This window comes from Tenrec ecaudatus, chromosome 1 (genome assembly GCF_050624435.1).
Source record: "Tenrec ecaudatus isolate mTenEca1 chromosome 1, mTenEca1.hap1, whole genome shotgun sequence".
Lineage (NCBI taxonomy): Eukaryota > Metazoa > Chordata > Mammalia > Afrosoricida > Tenrecidae > Tenrec > Tenrec ecaudatus.
Window position 1 is genome coordinate 259,446,677 of NC_134530.1, and position 21,662 is coordinate 259,468,338.

A 21,662-nucleotide genomic window follows, 5' to 3' on the forward strand; every position below is an offset into this window, starting at 1 on the left:
GAGAATGCTTCTCTATCTGCCCGCCTTTCATCTAGCTCATCACCGAAAGAAGCTCCCATTGCAAAATAATTTTAAAAAGGAACCACCTTTAATAATCTGGTATGAGTATGGTCCTCCAAGCCCCTGTGCATTTACATGCTAATACATGTACACACAGAAAAACACAGGTGATTAATTTACACATACAGATTATTTTACAATTTGCTTCTCTTCCTTAACAATTACTATGCCCTACAAATACCATATAAATATTCCCCTTACCTTTGAATTGGTGAAAATATTTCTTAATATAAAGTACTGTAGATGGCCACTAGTGTTCTGATCAATGTGAGAATTGAATCTAATTTTTTACCATCATATGCAGAGCTGCTATGGCCAGAACTCTGTGTTCTCCAGTGCTGTGTCCTCGAACAATGTCCATGATAGAATATGGACGTTAGCTTGATAGTCAACAGGCCTTGACCAGGCCTGACCCTTGTGCTCAAGTTAAAGATGATGCGGCCACCATATGGAGGCCAGAGCAGGAGATGATGGTCTGCAGGTGGGCCTGTGCTGTGGCTTCCAAGGGACCACCACGGACGGGATGCCTCTAAGACGGGAGCAGAGCCCCTGTGCTGCAGTGTTCTTAGCGTCTCATGACCTAGCCTCTCAACCAGACTCTCAGCTCGTAGAAGTCTGAAAGACATCAGACCAACGCCTTCCCCTGCATCTAGCATACTGCCTTGAACACAACAAATCTTTTTTTTTTTACTACAGCAATTCCTCGCTTACTGACCACCTTGCAATCTGACATTTTGCATTTATGATAATAGTAAACACATCTACTCTTCACCTGTTTTGCACAGTTTGTTTAGCAGTAATAAGCCCTGAGGTACAAAGCAAGAGGAATGGCTTGTAAAGGTTTTGTGTCAACTTGGCTGGGTCATGACTCCGTGATTTGCAATCACATCATGATGAAATCTGGCAGTTACCATATATACTTGAGTATAAGCCACCCAAATATCAGCCGAGGCACCTAATTTTACCACAAAAACTGCATAAAAATGTGAAGAACTCTGCTTACACACGAGTATATAATTAAAGTCATCTTCTATTTTGAAATCTGTGGTCATGCTCCATTTATGAATAATGCTGATTTCTGCATACCAAGAACTGGTCTCTTGAACCTAACCACGTTGATTAGCTATGAATAATCGTATTCACTGTCTGAGACTGAGATGAAAGAGTCCAGCTCCTTATATAGTCAAGCTTTTTTTAAAAAATCATTTTATTGGGGGCTCATGAAATTCTTATCACAATCCATACATACATTCATGTGTCAAGCACATCTATGCATTTGTTGCCATCATCATTCTCAAACTCTTTGCTTTCTACTTGAGCCCTTGGTATCAGCTCATTTCCCCCCCTCCCTCATGAACCCTCCACAATTAATAAATTTTTATTATTTTGTCATATCTAACACTGTCCGACGTCTCCCTTCACCCACTTTTCTGTTGTCCCTCTCCCAGGGAGGAGGTTATATGTAGATCCTTGTAATTGGTTCCCCCTTTCCACCCCACCTTCCCTCTACCCTCCAGGTACACCACTTCCATCACTGGTCCTGAAGGGGTCATCTGTTCTGGATTCCCTGTTTCTAGTTCCTATCTGCACCAGTGTACGTCCTCTGGTCTATCCAGATTTGGAGGGTAGAACTGGGATCATGATAGTGGGTGGGGGAGGAAGCATTTAAGATCTAGAGAAAAGTTGCAAGTTTCATCACGGCTACCCTGCACCGACTGGCTTGTCTCCTCTCCACAACCCTTCTGTAAGGGGGTGTCTAGCTGCCTACAGATGGGTTTTGGGTCTCCATTCTATATTCACCCTTATTTAAAATATGATTTTTTTTTTTGTTCTTTGATGCCTGATACCTGATCCCTTCGACACCTCGTGGTCACACAGGCTAGTGGCTTCTTCCATGTGGGCTTTGTTGCTTCTGAGTTAGATGGCTGCTTGTTTATCTTCAAGCCTTTAAGACCCCAGATGCTATATCTTTTGATAGCTGGGCACCATTAGCATTCTTCATCACATTTGCTTATGCACACATTTGTCTTCAGTGATCACATCGGGAAGGTGGGCACCCACTGATATGAGTTTTTGTTCTTTAATGTCTGATACCTAGTCTCTTCTACACCTTCGTGTCACACAGCAGGTGTGCTTTTCCCATGTGGGCTTTAAGTCAAGCTTTTAATTAATATAAATGAAAGGTAACCAAAAGAACCTGAAGAAATCAATCAGAAGCTCACCAAAGCCTCACTGGGGATTCTTGGCTCTAGTAACTTTATCAGATATTTCTGCACTAGAGCTATACCAGTTTAAGGAAATAGATATCTTCACATGCCAAATATTGCTGGCATATGATAATTTGCAGAGTGAAATATTTCAGATTAATGGTGCTGCAATGGTTGCCTTTCAAATCACCAAAGGCCCTGATTACTGAATCTAAGCAAGAGACACAGGTAACCACAGATGTGACTGCCATCTCTGCAATGGAAAAAGGCCCTTCAGTGAGCAACTGTGGAGACCCCTGTGGGTCAGGCCCAAACAAGCAGGGGGAGTTCTCCCTCTACCTACCATTAGAGAGCAACACTCCAGTTCAGGAGCTTGGACAAGTGCAACCAAGGGTAAAACCTCTCCATGTGTGCCCAGTTGCCAATGGATGTGACAACAAAGCTGTCACAGTGCATACAACTCACTGCCGGGGTAATGGAAACTACAAATACTGTAGAAGAAAGAGGAAGGACTGCCATGGTTGGAGGGCCTGGAGGGACTGTGCACAGTGGAAGGAGAGCCTGGGCTAAGCTCTGAGGGGAAGCCAGAATCTGGCTGGGCACGAGAAGGCTTCAAAGAAAGACCAGTGACTAGAGGCAGGCTCTCGTAATGTGAAATCCCACTGAAGACATTGATTAAGGTTTGCTCTCCATTTGGGACTCACACAAAACTCCTGAAAGAAAGAAATAGGGTAAGTCAGGGGACAAAGACACAGAAGCAGTGGAGCTAGGGTATCTCGAAGGCCCCTACTCATCTTTGGGACCATCAAAGCCAACTGGACTTTGCACCTTGGGGCAAGTTTCCTCATAAGCAGATAGCAATGAAGAACCTTAGAGATACAGAAACTAATACATACATACATACATACATACATACATATATATATATATATATATATATATATATATATATATATATATAAGATCTAGATATCTGTGCTTAGATGCAAATATATGCATACACATAAACAAAAGCAACAAGTAAAACCTGAAGCATTAGCCAACTACAAACAAAACTAATAAAAACTTGAACATCTAAAGAACAGGTCACAACATCCTCAGGGAAAATATCTCTAGCATTAAGAGAAATAAAAAAACTGTGCTGCCAAGAATAAGTGCCTGCCTATGGTGGCGCTGTGAAGTAAGCACTAGATGACTAATCACAGTATCTTCTCCAGTGTATTTCATGCTATTGAAATACAGCATTTACAAATTAAAATATGTTGTGCTAACAGTCCAGCAAAGGCATGGGAACATTTTAAAAGACATTTTTGTTAATAGTGAAAATGGTTGTTTCCTGCAGGTGCTCTGGTTAAAACACAGAATGAAAAATGAAACAAGCTCCGAAAGTTTTACATTAGAAAGATATTCTGTTTCTTTTTTCAGGGGAAGAGAGAAACCTTTCATTGCTCAATATTACTTCCTCAGCACTTATAAACAATATCGAGCTTGCGATTTGAAATATACTATCTCTGTAATACGAGTTATCCCCAGCCCCCACACCTGCCCCCTAAATAAGAGCCCTATTTAGCCCAGGATAAACAGGCACACACACACTAACAACACCCCAGCAAATCTCCAATAATGGAAACACTCAGATAGCTTTTTCGTCCTTGTCACTGTAGGTCTGAGTTTAATTCCTATTTGAACTTAGTACAACTGACACTCTGATGTTTTAATATGGCAAGAAGGACCAGTCTCTATAGTCAGAAGACCTCAGGATACAAGTCCAGCTCTCCACGTGCTGATAGGGTATACGAGCAGGTCACTTGACTGTGACCATATGATAGTAGAGTCATGCTGGCTGACTTACCAGATCCCTAGAGTTCATGGAGGAGAAAGAGAGACCACACGAAGAAGTTGGGTTACACCAGAGCCGGTCATAACTTGGTGACTCTGTCCCAGGCTCCGGATATTCCAATTTCCTAGTCATCCCCGATGCCTTCTAAGCCTCCAGCAGACTCCCCTGAGCCTCCATCTCCACAGCCTTTGATCCTACATGAGTTACAGAATGAGGACCTGTCCTGAGCCATAACTCTTAGCTGGTCTCATTGTAATTATTGGCAATATTTGTGAAAACCTTAATGCTTATCTTATGTATACACTAAATGCTTTCCCAGGGCAGATACTGGAATTCATTCACTAACTGAAATATCTCTAGCATCTATCATAGGTCTGGGCCCTAGTAGGAACTCAAAATGAATACATGAAAAACACCTAGTCTTGAAGGAGAAAGAACTCTCAGGAAAAAGGGATAATGTGGTTTGAGAAGCCATCTGTAGCAAACAAACAAAACAAAGACTATTACCAGTTAAAAGTTAAAGACTAAAGCCCTGTGCTGGAGATGCTATGTAAAACAAGGGGAACTTTGACAGACTGCTAACAAAAGCACAGACAGTGCAAACCTTCCAAAGCCAATTTTTGTCAATATCTACCAATTTAAAATGAATGTGTACTCTGACAGAAATATCAGTGCCAGGAATTTTCCCTATAGATATTTTCAGACAATTACAACAGTAGAGAGAAACATTCAAGTTCACAGCAGAGTTGTATAAAAAAGGATATGCATATAGTAACTTTTGTTATCTCATAAACTAAATTTTGTGTAGCTGTACAAAGATGACACATATGCACACCAAGAACTTTCTTTAGTGAAAACAGTTACGTAACAGTTTCATGGTATAATTCATCTACCTAAAAAACAGATTTTCCTTAAAAAGGTTTTTCAGTTGTACACCACCAAAATTCTTGTAGGTGTTCATTTGTCTGGGCCATGATTCTCTGTGGTTTACAATTATGTAATGATGTAATCAGGCAGTTATGTCATTATGTGATCACCCCCATGATGTGATCTGATGCAATCAGTCAATAGGTTATCAGGGGACTGAGGTGGGATGAACACCCTTATTCTGATCAAAGTCCTGATCCTACACAAGGAGACTTTCACTGGGCCTTGGCTTGCATCACTAAGAGATAAAAGGAGAAAGCAGCAAGCAGAGAGGTGTGGGGTGGGGGGGGGCGGGAACTTCAGTACCACCAACAAAAGTTGGAAATGAAGCATGCTCATTGGACCTAGAGTTCCTGTGCTAAGACTTTCCTAGATCAGTGGTTCTCGACCTTCGTATGCCGCGACCCTTTAATACAGTTCCTCACATTGTGGTGACCCCAACCATAAAATTATTTTTGTTGCTACTTTATAACTATAATTTTGCTACTGTCATGAATCATAAATGTATTAGGCGACCCCTGTGTAGGGTCATTCGACCCCCAAAGGGATCATGACCCATAGGTTGAGAACCGCTATCCTAGACCCAGGAGAAGATATATGCTAAGACACATGGAGATCTCCAAGAAATGTTGTTCCCACAGATGTTGACAGGAGACAAGGATCTTCCCATGGAACCAACAGAAACAAAAGTTTTCCCCCAAGAACTTGCCTATGAATTTGGATTATTTGTCTCCTATGTTATGAGAATAAATTTGTCTGTTAAATCCATCCTACCATGGTTTTTCTGTTATAGTAATACTAGGTAACTAAAACAGAAGGATGCTTGGAAAACTAAACAGATGTACTATAAACCTCTATAAGACTGTGGATATGAAGAAAAATAAAAAACTTGTCATTTTATAGATGGTCAGAATGCCTTCTTATTAAGAAAAAAAGTGAAATGAAAAGACCTGGTCCTTATTTTTCATTTGCCTAAACCCCACCTTTGGAAGATCTCAACATGGACCCCAAATTATGCCTCATTATTGCTTTTAAATTAAGCTCATTTAAAAAATACAACTTTAATTGCAATTAAATTAATTTTGTTTCACTCCATGTGCTTCAAATGTCTTACCAAAAAATAAATTCTGTTGGTTTTAAAAAAGAACAAAAAATGGACTGGAGTCTAGCTTTCAAAGTTACTCACTCTAAAAGACTTTAATTCTGGGAATAGCATTTATCAAAAAGCTATGGCAAGGGATTGTAATGCACATGTATTATAATAGTTATAGTCACTACTATAACTATGTACATGCATAAACAGGTATCCACACAGTATTAAGACACAGAACACCCAATCTGTTGATAGCATCAGGAAAGACAGCCAGACAGATTGCAATGCAGTGACGTACTCTTGGAGGATCTCTGGATGTGAAAGAAGATCCCAAGTCTTATCCAATGACCCAAAACAGCTGTGGGGTCATAGGCAAGTCCTATCAGGACTTAAATTTCTTTGATCATCAAAGACAAGACTGTGGCCCCCCAAATGTGTGTCAACTTGGCCATGATTTTCAGTGGTTTGGCAGCTATTAACTGATCATATATAATTTGGTGGTGATGTAACGATGTGATCGCTCTCTGTGATATAACCTGTGACCAGCCAAATCCTCTGTAAGGGATTAGGGTGGAAAGCTACTCAGGTCACAGCGCCGATCTGATTAAGGGCGATTTTCCTGGGGTGTGACCTGCATCACTTTTCATCTACAAGAGATCAAAGGAGAGCGAGTCCAGCAAAGCGCTAGGGAACATAGTATCACCAGGAAAGAGAAGCAGTAGTGGAATGTGTCCTTTGGACCAGGAGTCCATGTGCTGAGTACCTCCTCGGCCCAAGCAAAGACTGATGCCAAGACACATGAAGATCTCCATGGAATGCCAGGTCAACAGGTTGCTACATGGAGACAACAGAGAGTGATAGTCTTCTCATAGAACTGCATTGTGGTATTTCTGTTATCACAGCGGTATAGAAGTAGGGGAGAATTGGTACCAGAGTGTGGGGTGCTGCTTTAATTGATGAATAATTGTGTAAGCAATTTGAAAATTGGGTAATGAGTAGAGGCTGGAAGGGGTGTATGATAGTAAAAGCCAAGATTACCTTCAAGAGACCATTGGTGGAATTAAGGACATCAAAAGCAATTTTAATCAGGGCTCGGAAGGAAATGAGGAGAGCTGTAACACTGGGGACAGACAGAGACAGGGAGGAGCAGTGGCAGAAAAATGGCAGTGCCAGAACAAGGGGACAGGCAGAAGATGGCATGGAAGCTGGCCTATGAAACAGGACAGCTGAGTGCTTGGAGGAAAGAAGCTTCCTGGCAGAGTGGAGTGCCACTTGATGGAAGTTTGGCTCGCTGACCTGGGGAGTGAGACAGCTGAATACTGTATGGTGGAGTGGGTGCCTCCGGAGCTATCAGTAGCGCTACAAAGCTCTGTAACCTTTGCCCAAGTAGGGTGAGGCCAGCCTGGCCCAGGAAGCCAATGGGACAAGAGGCCAATGAATAGGAAGCAGAAGATTCACCCTTTAAATACTCTTCCGAAGAAACAGTAATTGGCACAATGGGACTCTTTCCTCCAGCTAAAAGGAGTTTTAAACCCGTCTTCACTCTACAAACGACCGAACGACAGCCCTGCCTCAGTCAACAGCAAGACCAGAACATCACAAGTCTGAGACTAGGGTCCTGTTAGTTCCTCCAACTAGAATGCTAGGAGGAAGAAACAACACTTTTAAGTACTGCTAGGCAGAATCCACTCAAAACACCAACCTCACTGTCATCTAGCTGACTCCTACTCGCTGCTCCCTGTACAACAGGGTAGAGCTGCTCCTGTGGTTTTTGGAGACCGTAAATCCTACAGGAGCAGAAAGCCTCACCGTTTTCCTGTGAAATGTCTGGCAGTTTTGAACTGCTGCACTTGCTGTTAGTAGTCCAAAGCATAACCCACCACACCATTAAGGTTCCTACAGGAAGAATAAAAAGGCCTTACTAACTGTTTTGGAAAGTCCCATTAAAAAAATCTACCCAAACAATAGGGGCTTAGGTCTGGACTACCTAAAATCAACCAATAAATTCCTTAAAGCTAAAGTCCTTCCTTATTGAGTAAACTTCATAAATGCATAATGACGAACAACTGCCTTTACCATAATCTATCAGACTTAGAAGGGCTGGATGTTCTTTATGGTTGCGAGTGGCCGGGTATCACAACAAATGACAAATCAGAGAGGATGAAACAAATATAAAGTCTGCATAATTTTCCATTCTACCTACAGCACATTCTTACAAAAGAATAAGTGAAACAATATCAAAAGGTGGCAATTAGTACTGAGGTTTTGGCTGGTTTGGAGCCTTCTCTTTGGCCCTTGCTACCTCAGTTTACCTGCTAGAAGGCACATTTCACTCAACCCATGCTCACCAGTAGGCTAGCTCTGCAGAACCATTGCAGTTTTCTAAGGATGTCCTTAATCTGAACACCACACCTTAGTTTTACAAAGTACCATGGACACTGGCAGGAATGGGCTATTTGGCCTGTGCACACACCATCTGATTAGAGACTGGCAAATATTTGTGTTTACCGCAGAACCTTTATTCTGCTGATGTGCTGTGAATCTTCAAGTTAATTTCAACTCTATAGAGACCACATAAAATAAAATGTCTGCTTCACAGGGCTGTTTTATGCTGTGATCTTCATAGAAACAGGTCTTTCTCCAATGGAATCTTGAAGGGGGTTTAAAATGCCAATCTTCTTCTGGTCAGCAGCTGAGTGCTTAACCATTGCACAACTAAGGATCCTTAGGAAGGGCCTGTTGCTGCTGTTGTGTGCCGACTCTATACATCTTAATTCTTCTCTAGGTCAGATAATCAGATCTTTTTGCCCAAGGAGCAGCTGGTGGGTTTGAACCACCAACTTTTCAGTTGGCAGCTGAGCATTATAATCATTGTGACACAGTGCTCTTTAGGAGGACCCTAGTATGCAAAAAATTCCCCACACTTGCAAAGCAAAGCACTGCATCACAGGCCCACATCCCAGAAACCACATTAAGAAATAAAACTACCCTCTCATCCCAATAAAAGCATCCATCCCAATAAAAGCATAACCAAAGATTCCAAAAGCCCTTGATAATTGATGCTAAGTACCACTCTTTACAGGAAACCTCTAAGTTCTATATTGCTTTTATATCCAATCAGATGTTTATGGAAAATGACCCACATAAACAGTAATGGACAGCGTCTTGTACACCATTATATAGCACTGAGACTCACAAAACGCCCTCGTGAATGCAAAATCACCACAATCTTAATTTTTGATAGTACTCGCCTTCCCACTTCTGGCCCAGGACAGTAAAGATAGAGCAAGCTAGAGCCCACTTAGTGAATACCCATGGTTTTGAAGATGTCAGAAAGGAGGCAGGCGCTCCTGTCCTCTTCTCTTCTCCTCAGTTAAGACTACCCATCGGCTGGGTAACAACCCTGGCAGCTGTGTGGCCTTGGTCACTAACTGTCCTCTCCTCAGTTTCCCCTACCTACTTCCCTCTGAGGATTAGCACCAGCACAACATGGAGGTGCCAGAGAAAGAAAGCACCCACCAAGTCTATACCCACACCAAACAAATAACTTCCCAACTCTTCTCGGCCTGGGTAAGGTAGGGGCTTCTAGACCTGGATTTAGATGGAAGATGACTGCGTGCACACAGTAATCAGTGGTAAATAAAGTCTGACACGCTGGAGCTCTATGGGACATCCCGAGTCCTCGCTCCTCCCCTTCCTCCCTTTCTGTCTCTTAACACCCCACCCCTTACTTCTCTCTTTGTTTTTAAAGGCAGAATTTGTCTTGATAGACTGAAACACAGGGAATAAAAAATATGCAATGTCATTTTTTTTAATAACACAGGGGAAACACAGCTGGCCCACAGCTGAGATTTTTAAGCAAACAGTGATCTATTTATACCTTAGGCTATAATCCCACCTGTTTTTCTGACAAGCCACTTTTCTCCCCAGCCTTATTTTCCTAAGTATATAAATTGGGGTGGTTCAAGAGTTAGAGTTCTTTCAATGCCAACACTTAAAAGAGCTTGTATCCAGAATGAAGTATAAATCTGAAGATTTAAACTCTAGGTTCCTAAATAGTATGTGTTACATTACATGTAAAGTATCCAAACAGCCTTGAGGATGCACAGAACATGGTGCTAGAGGCTGCCTTCAATCCACATCAACCCCTATGACAAAAGAACTGCCCTGTACAGTTTCCTAGGCTTTGAACTTCACAGAAGAATACGAAGTCTTCCTCCTGTGGCACCACCACGGGGAGGGTTCACACTGCCCATCGATCAGTCGGCAACTGAGTGGCACTGGGCCTCCTAGGAAGGAGCATATATATAATTTATTTTTAAAAGGAAACCTCAAGCCTCATCATGTGATTTAAGAGGAAGTCAATCATAACAGGTTTGCAGTTTAATGTAATACATCATCTTTGCAATCCTTTGGCTATATTTTAAACTATTGATGAATTTAACAACTGAATCAGTTTTCGAAAGAATAGTTAGACTTCTAGTAATTTTATTTTTACATAAAGTCATGCTGAAACAAATTCTATCAAGGCTAAAACGACAGGTGGGAGGACGCATTCACAGATATAGAGAAACATTGGTGTCTGCTCTTTGTTTATCACCAACTATGCTCTGATACTACAAAGTGTAATGAAATCATTTACTGTTCTCATTTGGTTTAGCTGGTTTTCTATTAAATGAAAGCTAGCAGTTCTAACAGTTATAGAAACTAGATAAATTAAACATTTTTTAAATCACCTCTTTCGATATGAATTTGAGTGAAAGCAGTTTGCAGATTGTTTCTCTTTTTATATACTGTTTCTTTTAGAATAAGTCACCTCTCCCTCTTCCAAACCCTATCCTAAAATAGAAAAACCACTTAGAGATCACAAGCACAAATGCATTATTTTCTAAAAAGAGATGACTTGGATTTTGTCAAGGAGAATAAACAGAAGTAGATTTCACCCCAAGCAATAGCTCAAACTGCCCATTGTGTTAAAATTCAGGATGTTTAACTCCTCAAAACACAACAGCTTCTACACTGTCTCAGAGATTCCCAGGAAAATCTCAAGTGCTATTTTGCTTCTGAGTGTCATATTCATGAAAGCTAGTGGTAGTAATGGAACTTAAAAGCATTTTAAAGTCAAATTTGTTTTGGATTCTACACCAGGGGAGAGCATTTTGAAAGGAATGAAAATGAGATTTAAATGTCCTTAGGATCCAGAGGGAAATGCGGTATCAGGTGAATATTTGGCACATAGCTAAGAGAGCTAGCTAGCAATGTAACTGGAGTATGGTCACAAAAACAACACACCCTTCAACTGGAATGAAGAAAGGGGAACAACGCGAGCATGGGCTGAGCACAAATCCGTACTACCGCCAATCACAGGAACAAGCTGGTGTCCAAGCCCCACAGCTCCCGCTTACCTCCAGCATAGGTCTGGCACTGTCATGGACCGACAGAATATGTGTCACCTTATTTTTACTCAATTGCTCTGCATCTCTGGCATCTGTCATAACAGAGAGAAAGTGAACATTTCAACATCGCCTACTAATTAATTACTCCTCAAATTAAACCAGGAAATAACACAAGATGACTTGCCTATTTCTTTCTTGAAATTTCACAATTGATAATACAATAATCATGACCTAAGGAATTTAGGGCTATTGATTTTATGTTATGAAAATAACAAGATTCATTTTTAATAGGCACACATTTAAAACCAAAGGGGCCAACTTCAACTCAAACTGTATTTAGATGAATAAACACTGTAATCATAGCAGCTGCCGTTTAGAGGAAGTGAACTTCACGGGTTGTTTTGTTGTTGGAATTTGTAAACTGTGGACATTTAAGGTTCTACCTCCAGAGAGAAAACCAAGTATTGCCACCCTCCTGAACTCAAACCTTCAGCGCCTGGACCCAGCGTGCCTGTAGTGCACTGGGCAAGCTTGGTAAGATGGACACAGAGGCAACTGTGTAATTATCATACTTCTGAAAGATACTGACTGACATGGGGAAATGCTCAAGATAAAAGGTTGACTGGGGGAGAAGAAGGAACCTGGTGGCACAGTAGTTACTGGTTGGGCTGCTAACCACAAGGTCAGCAGTTCCAAACCACCAGCAGCTTCGAGGGACAAAGACAAAGCTTTCTACTTTGTAAAGAATTACAGTCTCAGAAACTCACAAGGCAATTCTTCTCTGTCCTGTATAGTCACTATGAGTCGGCACTGGCTCAATGACAAGTGAACTTTTTTGTTTTATTTTGAAGAGAGGGAAGCAAGTATAAAACTATAAATAAAATATGGGGCTCAACTTGTAAACACATGCACACACACCAAATGCTATATGGACTTAGAACCCACCAGGCAATATTAATCTTTGACAAATGGGTTACAAGTGGTTTTTATGATCTTCTATAAAGATAGGGGTGTGTGTGTGTGTGTGTGTTTCTCTTTACATGAGTGATTCTAAAAGTTTAACAAGCGATGAGGTCTCTAAAGAAAGGCAGATTTCCAAAACCCAACTTAGATAGAGGTCTAACGGCAGGCCTGAGGAATCTACATTTTTAGCAAGTCTCGATGATCAATGTAGAAACTAAGGAACACTGTTTTAGACATCCTATTATAAGCATTCTTAAAGTCAGAAAGAAACTCTTCAGGCTGGTTTTATCTTAAGCCTCTCTCTACGTAGCTCCAGCCATCTCAAACTTCAAATTCCGATGTGCACCACAGCAAAGTTACACACTGGACCACAATCTCAACTAGTCTGTGTCCCAGTCTCCAACTAGAAGAGAATGCGGATTCAGCACATCCCACAAGCAGCAAATTCTCACCAAAATGCAATTTCAAATCACCTCAGAACACAGATTTTAGCAGGGGTCTCCACACGGCTGCTCCAGCACCCAGGGCTGTATCAGGGTAGGTCCATGTGGCTTCTCCTTGGGGATGTCTGGCCGGAAGTGAACCTTGCCAGCTGAAGCAGGGAGCTGGCTAAGGCAGCTGCACCCTGGTCCGACCATCAGAGAGCAAGAGACCCGAGAACTAGAAAGGCGAGGCCCACTGATCTATTTATCTCTGTCCTTCAATTAATCCCACATGTGTTTACTGGCCAGGCTGGCACAATAAACTTTAACTATCTCAGAGAAGTAGCACACTAGTTTTCATGGTGATACAGAAGACGAGCTGAAAGGGGCAGTATATGCCAGAGTGGCCATTAGAAATAAGCTAGTTAAGCAAAAGTCAAGTAGAATTGCCTCTGAGTAACAGGACCACAAAACATACTCAACAAAACTGACACTCTCCACACGTGCTCTAGGGAAAGAACCACTGGGCAGAAAAGGCTTTCTTTGAAGTGTCTTTCAAAGACACCCACATTCAGGGTCTTCAGGATGTGGGAGAGAAAAAAGGAGGATGGATGGATGGATGGATGGAAGGAAGGAAGGAAGGAAGGAAAGAGAAGGGAAGGGAAAGAAGGGGGAAATTTTAAGAGACCAAACTCATTCAACACAGAACCTGCAACCCTCAAGTCATGCTGAATAATTTTTACCTCCAACTTGACAATGTGATAGGCAAGATTCTGGTCTGTTTTGCAGTTATACTTCCCACTGAGGAATTATTGTAATGGCTTCTGGGGTTCCAATTTTCATAAATAATAACTTACAGAGTTAAACATTGCTAATGGGTCCATCTTCAAGCATATTTCCAACTGAGCTGGGACTTTGAAATGGTAGGGGGAGGGTGGGTGGGAGTGGCAGCTACCCTCTTCTTTATCTGATGGTGAAATGCAGATGAGGGAAGGCTGGCCACCCAGGTCAAGTCCTGGCTCCGATGCTTATTGGAGCTGACCCCAAACAAGTTTTCTTGAGGTTCATTTTCTCATCTGCAAGTGGTAAAATGGTCCGGACTAGCCACTTTGAAGGGTTGCTGTAACAATCAAGTACCCATCACTGTTGTCTTTAATGCCGTTGCTGTCACCATCACTACTGCCCAATCAAATCCAAGGCTGGCCTTGGAGCCCAACCCCTTTGCCTCTAAGTATTTTAAAATCTACATTTTCTTCAGAGAACCCTGCTCTGTCCTACCTGAGTTTCACAGTTTGGAACCATGGCTCCTGGTCTAGACTAAACCCAATTCACCAGGCTCACCATGTCTCAGCGACCAGTGGATTCCTCTCATCTTGCAGACACAAATGAGTCACCTGGAAACCCCAGCCACACTGAGAATGCTTACATTTGCTTCCCACTTTTCTAAATGTTGTGGGAATCTTCAAATAATAAGGGCTTCCTCTGTCATAGGGCAGCCCATGCGGTGTGTGTGCTCAGCTGGGAGAAAGCAGCTGACCATATCCCTGGGCCTGCCTTCCATCCTGTCTCCACTGTAGGCTTGCCAGCTGACAAAGTTGTTCAGGGTTTTCTGAACATAGGTTGGGATATTCCCAGGTGTTGGAAAGCCATTCATAATCCACTGAAAAGTTAAAGGAAAGAAAAAACAAAGTTGTTGGGAGAGCAATATGCAAAGAATGCTGCTCAAAAAATAAAAAAGCAGGAAAGAAAGAAAAACAGAAGGGAATGGAGAAGGGGCAAAAGAAGGGAGTGATTATGAGTATTTCTTTATACCCTGTACTGATCACTATGAGATAATAATGCATGTGCAAGCATATATTGTCCTATAATTAATAAATGACTACATGTGACACCAGGCTCAATCCCAAATGACACAGGAGTCCTTTTCAGGTGAGAGTCACCGGCCTGTCTAAAACAGGCCTAGTTTCAAGTAGAAGTCTCTTCTTTGCTAATTAACCTTTACCAGCAGGAAGGACTACTCAGCAGACATGATGTACGGGCTTTCTAAGCGCCTGTGGCACTGACAAGCTGAGCTGTGTGCGGTTTCCCCTGGGAAAGAGACCAACAACTGTTGCCTCGTCACTGGCTACTAGGCAGGCACAGACCCCAACAGAGTGGGAGCCTGCAAGGCTGTGTGAAGGCCCTAGCTGGTACGCCCAGGCTGCCACGTGTGGAAGGCACCCTGGCTGGCAAGTGATACGACTGGCAGGTTGCAAAGTCAGGATCCCTCTACTCAGTCCTCAAGCCACTTATCTCATGCCTGCCCTCAGCTCTGCCCACCAAGGACGAGGCGTGGCCTACATTCCACTTTCACGGCAACAAGGCCAGCTGGGGTCTGAGGCGTGGTGCAAAGGTGTGATACAGAAACACCATTTCTAGACCCCCTCTGTGCGCTGCTGACTCACTCACAGCACTGTCACTCCTCTGTCTCTGACAGGCCTCAAACTGGTGTTTCAGACGCTGAACCAAACGCGGACTAAGAGAGAACAACCTATTAACACCAAAGCACTGAAGGCCACAACCAAAGGTCACCTGTCTTCCTCGAGGGGGTGTGGGCTGTGGTGGACCATGACTAATAGTGGAACGGGAAACTGAGGGTCCAGAATCTATGAGAAGCTCCTGTGTTGGTGAGTCTTCACCAGGCAAGCAGAGATTTCATTGTAAGTAGAGTTTTAAATATTTCCATAAAGCTGCATATATGTCCTATTAGAGCAGAGCACAAATTTTTCATATACAGTTGAAGGCAGCATTGAAATTAGCTGAAACATATTCATATTCTTAATTTGTGAAACGTTTCATCTGGCAATTCTATTTCCAAGAATGTAATCTAAATTCTCTTCCCAAACAGGAACATGGTTAGTAATACCTCACTAAATAACCCCAGAACAGCCTGCTGGTAACGGAGCCCCACACCAGCAGGCCTCCCTACCACTGAGCCATGGAGCTCTCTCAGAACTGCACAGCTTACTAATTTGGCGACCCAGTGCTATTTTTAAAATGTTCTAGTAGCAACCAGCAGCTGTCAGCTCCCTGTGCTCAGCTCCCTCTGTGGTCAATTGGGGTCCTAAGGGTCCATCACGGAGAAAACAAACATCATGCAAGAAACAGTTACAATCAACTTGAACGTCCACTCAAAAATTGAAGGAACAGTCAGAAGTCAGATGACAGTCGGTGCTGCTGCAGGCTCAGACTGTCTCAGGAAAGGAAAGCATCAGCTGCATGGTAAGACCGGGCCCTCTCCACCTGAGCATAGGGAAGGACTTGTTTTTGTATGTGCCCTAGGTCTATCCACCTTGCTAAGTACACTCGCTCTCCAATGGCAAAGAACACGTGTTTTTACTTAAACAAAATCAAAACAGTGCGCACTACAGCAGAGGCATGGGGCCAGCCTTCCAGGTGGGGCGAGCTTGTTCACTGCACACTGGACTGAGCCTGGGGTTCTGTGCCGCTTCCTGAACTACCAGCAGACTGAGATGGAAGTGTCCACAGCTGACAGCAAACAAATGAATACTGAACATGCTGCAGGGAAGTGTGGAGACGAGCTGTTACTACACGATGAGCATTTTCGGCCACAGATGACATACCCACTTATTTGGCCCCTGTGATTGAGAATATTGAGAACCTACTGACAGCAACTACGACATAAGAATGATCAACAATCCCAACCTGCCACCTGTGCCACAGTTCAAGCAGGTGTGCACAGAAGACTGGGATATGGTTTGGCTGATGGAGTAGACACTTTATCCAACGCACGGAGGACAAGGAGGGGCCTGGCCTGCAGCCAGACATGAAGCTGGTCTACCCGGGGCTGTCAATCAGGTGGAGAGCTTTAACGATAACCCTTTAAAATGTAGACTCACCTTTGAAGTTGCCAATGTACAGGCCAGGCAGGATCTAGAAGGAGAAACATGAGAAGTAAATGCTTGCAAAGCCAAAGATGACCCTCTTTCATGCACCTAAGTGCAAGATACCGCAGGTCTAGAAGACTGCTCTACCCTCCTGCCTACCTCCAGCCATTCCGCTCAACCACACGCTGGAAGGAGGGTTGCATATTGGTGCCAATGAGAGGGGACCTCTTGCTTCATTTCTCACCGTGGTTCTCAACCTTCCTCATGCCACGACTCTTTAATGCAGTTCCTCATGTTGTTGTGGTGACTCCCAACCATAAAATAATTTTCATTGCTACTTTATCACTGTCATTTTGCTACTGTATCACTGTCATTTTGCTACTGTTATGAATTGGGTGACCCCTGTGAAAGGGTTGTTTGACCCCTAAAGAAGTCATGACCCACAGGTTGAGGACCACTAATTTACCACATTTTAGGTTTTAATTCCCTACAGCTGGAGAAACTCCCCCTCCCCTTCCACCCTGAGACCTCTAAGCTTTGGAAGTTAACGCCACGGCATTACTATTGCATTGTTAAATGAAAAACAAGGTGAGGGATGAACCTTGAGCACTGCCAGACACATACACAAAATATAGTTTGTATTCTTGAGTGGGAAAGTCATAAGGTTTGGGGGGGGGGGGGAGAAAAACAGTGATGCACTGCCTCCCAGAAGAGTATGAAACCCCTGGCCATATGAGCAAAGAAGAGACACTCTTGGACAATTATGTCCCTGACCCTCACCGGACCCTTCGTTTGGTTGCATCGCGGCGCTCAGTTTTTCTCTGTAAGTCAGGACAATTGTCATTCTTGCTTGCTGGTAAGACTCCCCAAGGCTCCTTGAGCATCCTCAAGGGCACGCATTACAGATATCCTGGTGGCTGCTGCCACTGGCTCGAGGAGTTCCAGCACAAGTGCTCCCAACATCTCCCACCGATGCTGATTTCTGCAGACTCTGCACATCTTAGCTGGTCATTTTGCACCCGCTAAGATTGCTGTTTGGCCCCGGGAGGGCCTGACACTTTTGTGTCTGTATCTGGTCTGTTTGGGTTTAACTGCTGTAATGAAAGAAGCAGAAGTATCTATCCTGAAGGAAAAGTCTGTTAGGAGGAATCCTGTCTCTTTCAGATTACGTTCCTATGACTTAAAAGAGAATAATGTTTACCATCAGTATAGCTTGGTCCACCCACACTCATCAAGACTCCAGAGAAAATGGCCTTTACATGGAGCCTTAATTTATTATATAATCTTAGCTCAAATTGTTCTGTGAAAGGTTGAATAATACAAAATTCTTTATGTACAAGCATTTGTAACTCTTCACAACCAGGATCAGGACAGAAGGAAAATTAATTAAAAAAAATTTCCCCTTCCATTCTTTTCTTTGAACTCAGTTTTCAATTTATAACTTATATGTGCTTGAAAATTCAATTGTTTTAATGTTATGAAGAATTAATGAAATAGTTCAATTAGCTAGGCTTTTGTATGTGTATATCCACCTTAAAACCTAAGCCTTTATAAGTAACCTGCATTAAATATTCCAGGTGTTTCAAGAGAAGGAGGGAAAAGGACCAGTTTTTCCACTCTGCTCAGCCCAAACCAGTTCAGACATGAATAGTATAAAAATGTGAAGAGGCAAATGCTTCTCCCCTCTTTCACCTGCTTCAACCCATGTGTGAGCAAGAGAAGACAGAGAATTCTTCTTCAACAACTCAATACTCTTGCTGGTGTTCAGTTCAAAATGATGCAATTTCAACACTCAGTGATTAGTTTGAAGTGTGTAAATTAGCTAGGGGAAAAAAAGGGAAAAAGATCAACCACTGTGCTTACATTCGAATTTTACAACCTCAGAAACCCAAGGGAACAGTTTCTGTCCTCTCCTATGAGGTCACAAGCTATGAGTTAAAACCAATTTAGCAAATACCATAAGTTTATTTTAAGTCACATGCAGACACTTTAAAGGATGTGATGACGCTAAATTTGGGGACAATTTAAAGATCTGCCATTGTCAATGAATATTATTGAAAGTACTGCCCTATTGCTTACCCCACTGTTGGTATAAATAGTTTCCAGTCAACTTGAGGAGTTTGATCTGTACAAGTCGACAATTCATGTATTGTGGTTCATAGCCAGTTTACAATTAATTGTAAAATCTCTTTTTCTCAACTGCGCTTTCAATTCTGTATCATTGGCTAAATTAATGACATCATCAATAGAATTACCCTATTCCCCGAGGGAGACAGATGATTGATACAGTTCTCTAACATAAAATGACAATGAATGTCCTAAGGTAAACCAAAAACATGCATAAACCATGAATATATGAATGGATCTTGGGCTCACACTTAATTCTAGCCCCAATCTAAGTACAATTAGTTCTTATGACATGGCCCTGCTTTGTGCTCATAAAGAGGGCAGAGATATGACATAATTTACAAAAGCACTGGAAAATGAGCTTAGAGAGCTCCTGCTGTATTGCTAAAATAATAACAAGGAAGCAGCCTTGAGAAAATCCAGACACACACAAGAAAGGTTATTTTGTATTCCTGGATGAGAAAGTCATAAAGTCTAGGGAAAATATAATATACTCAACTCCAGAAAAGTATAAAAGCCCTGGCCATTTGAGAAAAGACAAGGCAGTCTTGGAGAATTAACTCTGACCTCCCAGGTCCAAGGGAAATGCAGAAGACTGATAGTAAGATTGTGAGGACCATATTAACAGTGTAGGGGTGAAGTGTAGGGGCAGAAGTTAATTCTAAAAATGGCCTCTACAGCTAAACAGACATTCCCTGTATGACCTTGGCCCAACTGAATTACTCCTCCCCTATAGAGCGCCAAGGAGTCACAGCAGAACAAGAGGCATTGTAAATGCTTCTATTTCTCTCCCTGGATCTGGCTTTCAGATATTTCAGCAGCATGGTATTTAACAGTTTCAGCAGCTTTGGTAGATCACCTCACTGACTCTATAAAAGGGTACCCAAGATGAACCCCACCCAGCCCCAACCAGTGAAAACATTTAAAAATTGTTTTATTGGCATAAACTTCACATATTATATATTTTAATCATATTAAGATTTGTGCAATCATCACACCACAATCAATTTTAGAATATTTTCTTTTCCGATTCATAGTTAGTTCCCTACCACCTCCCCTCCATCATACTTCCCTTCCAGGCCCCTAGGAAATAATCAATTTAGTTACTTTCTTTATAGCTCTATATACTCTGAATTTCATATAGAGATAATCATACAAAATACAACAGGAAACTAACCAAAAAACCCAACCGCAATGACTTGCCAAAACATAGAAAAACCTCAATTAAAAGGAAAGTGGAAAATATTAAAAACTGAAACAACTTTAAAATGGGTCAAAAGGGAGAGCAAATTTAGCATTATTTTTTCATTTAAAAAGTTTTTTTGGCATATAGTTCACATATCATACAATTCAGTAGTTCAATCATATTAAAAAGTGTTGTACAGTCATCACAATAAACTTAAGGACATTTTGCTTTCTTGTACTCATTGTTATTAAGCTTTCCATTCCCCCCACCTCCCCTGCCATACCCCCAAGAAACCATTAATCCAGTTACTATCTCTGTAGATTTACCGTTCCTGGATTTCATATACAGAAAAACACGCAAAAAACAGTAATAAAGCTAACAACAGTAACAGAGTAAAACAGGAATCCGTAACCTAACTACATCTGCCATAATCAACTCACAATGTTCTCCTGATAGCAAAGCTACTGACATCTGACTATGCTTGGAGGGAATTCACCGGCAGCTTACTCCACGTGTGGATCTTGCAAAGAGGTTCCGGGCTTCCAATGCCATCCATAGTCTCCTGCTCACATATATCCCAAAGAAATAGGTGACAACATGAATAGACATAGGCTGTCCCATGTGCACTGCAGCACAGTTCACAATGGCAAGAGGCTGGAAGCAGCCCAAGTGCCCTCCAGCAGAAGAATGGATAAAGAAACTCTGGTACATAGATGCATAGAAGACTATGCATCCCTAAAACAAAACAACAACATTTTTTTTAAAGTGATAAAACACCTTATGACATGGATGGTCCCCAAATCAACAGGCACACCTACAAGAGTAATAGGCAACCTTATTGGAACTGTAAGTCAAGATTTGGGAAAGGAGGCATGCCTATCTCTAGGAAGGATCTAACATTTCTGCTGATATAGATAAACCAAGATAGGTTCAACCTATTGGGAAACAACATTTAACAAAACTTACATAAAACCCAAGAGGAACAGACACCTGGTATTATATCCTAATTGGACACTTTTGACCTACTGTATATATGAGTATAATCTGACCCTAATATCAGCCAAGGTACCTAATTTTACCACAAAACAGCATAAAAAACATGCTGAAAAACTTGGCTTATACACGAGTATATATGGTAGCTTGTACTCAATCCTTGGTAAGCCAGGCTGGCATTATAGATTATTGGGACTTTAAACTGTTCTTTAAGGTCAACATTCTTCATAGGTGAGAGCACAAGGATTCAATGTGGGAACCCCATTAAGTGAGTTGGGCTTCACTTCAAATTCACTTTTAGCAGATTTAAGGAACTGGCATGCTCCCTTAGACTTAGGGTGCAGATGCCGTCCGGATGAGAAGCAGCATGAAGGGTTGTTAGACTCTGGTTCACATCCTTTGCTTTGACAGTGCCTAATGAGTGGGGGTGTGGGATTAGCATATACTTACTATTTTAATGTCCTCCTTGCTTTCTTATGATATGAATTAATTTGTTCTATCCTTGTGAATAAATGTTACTGAAATTTACTGAATGAGTAGTTTGCCCTCTCACCAACCCCC

General features: G+C 42.1%; 1 protein-coding gene across 4 annotated transcripts in view; it reads right to left on the minus strand.

Moving 5' to 3' along the window:
• Window positions 1–21,662, minus strand: part of DUSP22 (dual specificity phosphatase 22) — a 63,969-nt gene that overhangs the window by 32,502 nt on the left and 9,805 nt on the right. For 2 of the 4 annotated variants that reach the window (XM_075531681.1, XM_075531672.1), the window contains exons 2-3: window positions 16,808–16,841; window positions 11,533–11,615 (exon numbers count right to left, since the gene is read on the minus strand). The exons of 1 other annotated variant lie outside the window; for it this stretch is intronic. In XM_075531681.1, coding sequence (XP_075387796.1) covers window positions 11,533–11,615; window positions 16,808–16,841 — 117 coding nt within the window. The remainder of the gene's footprint in view (window positions 1–11,532; window positions 11,616–16,807; window positions 16,842–21,662) is intronic. One more of the 4 variants, XM_075531689.1, reaches the window with a different exon arrangement.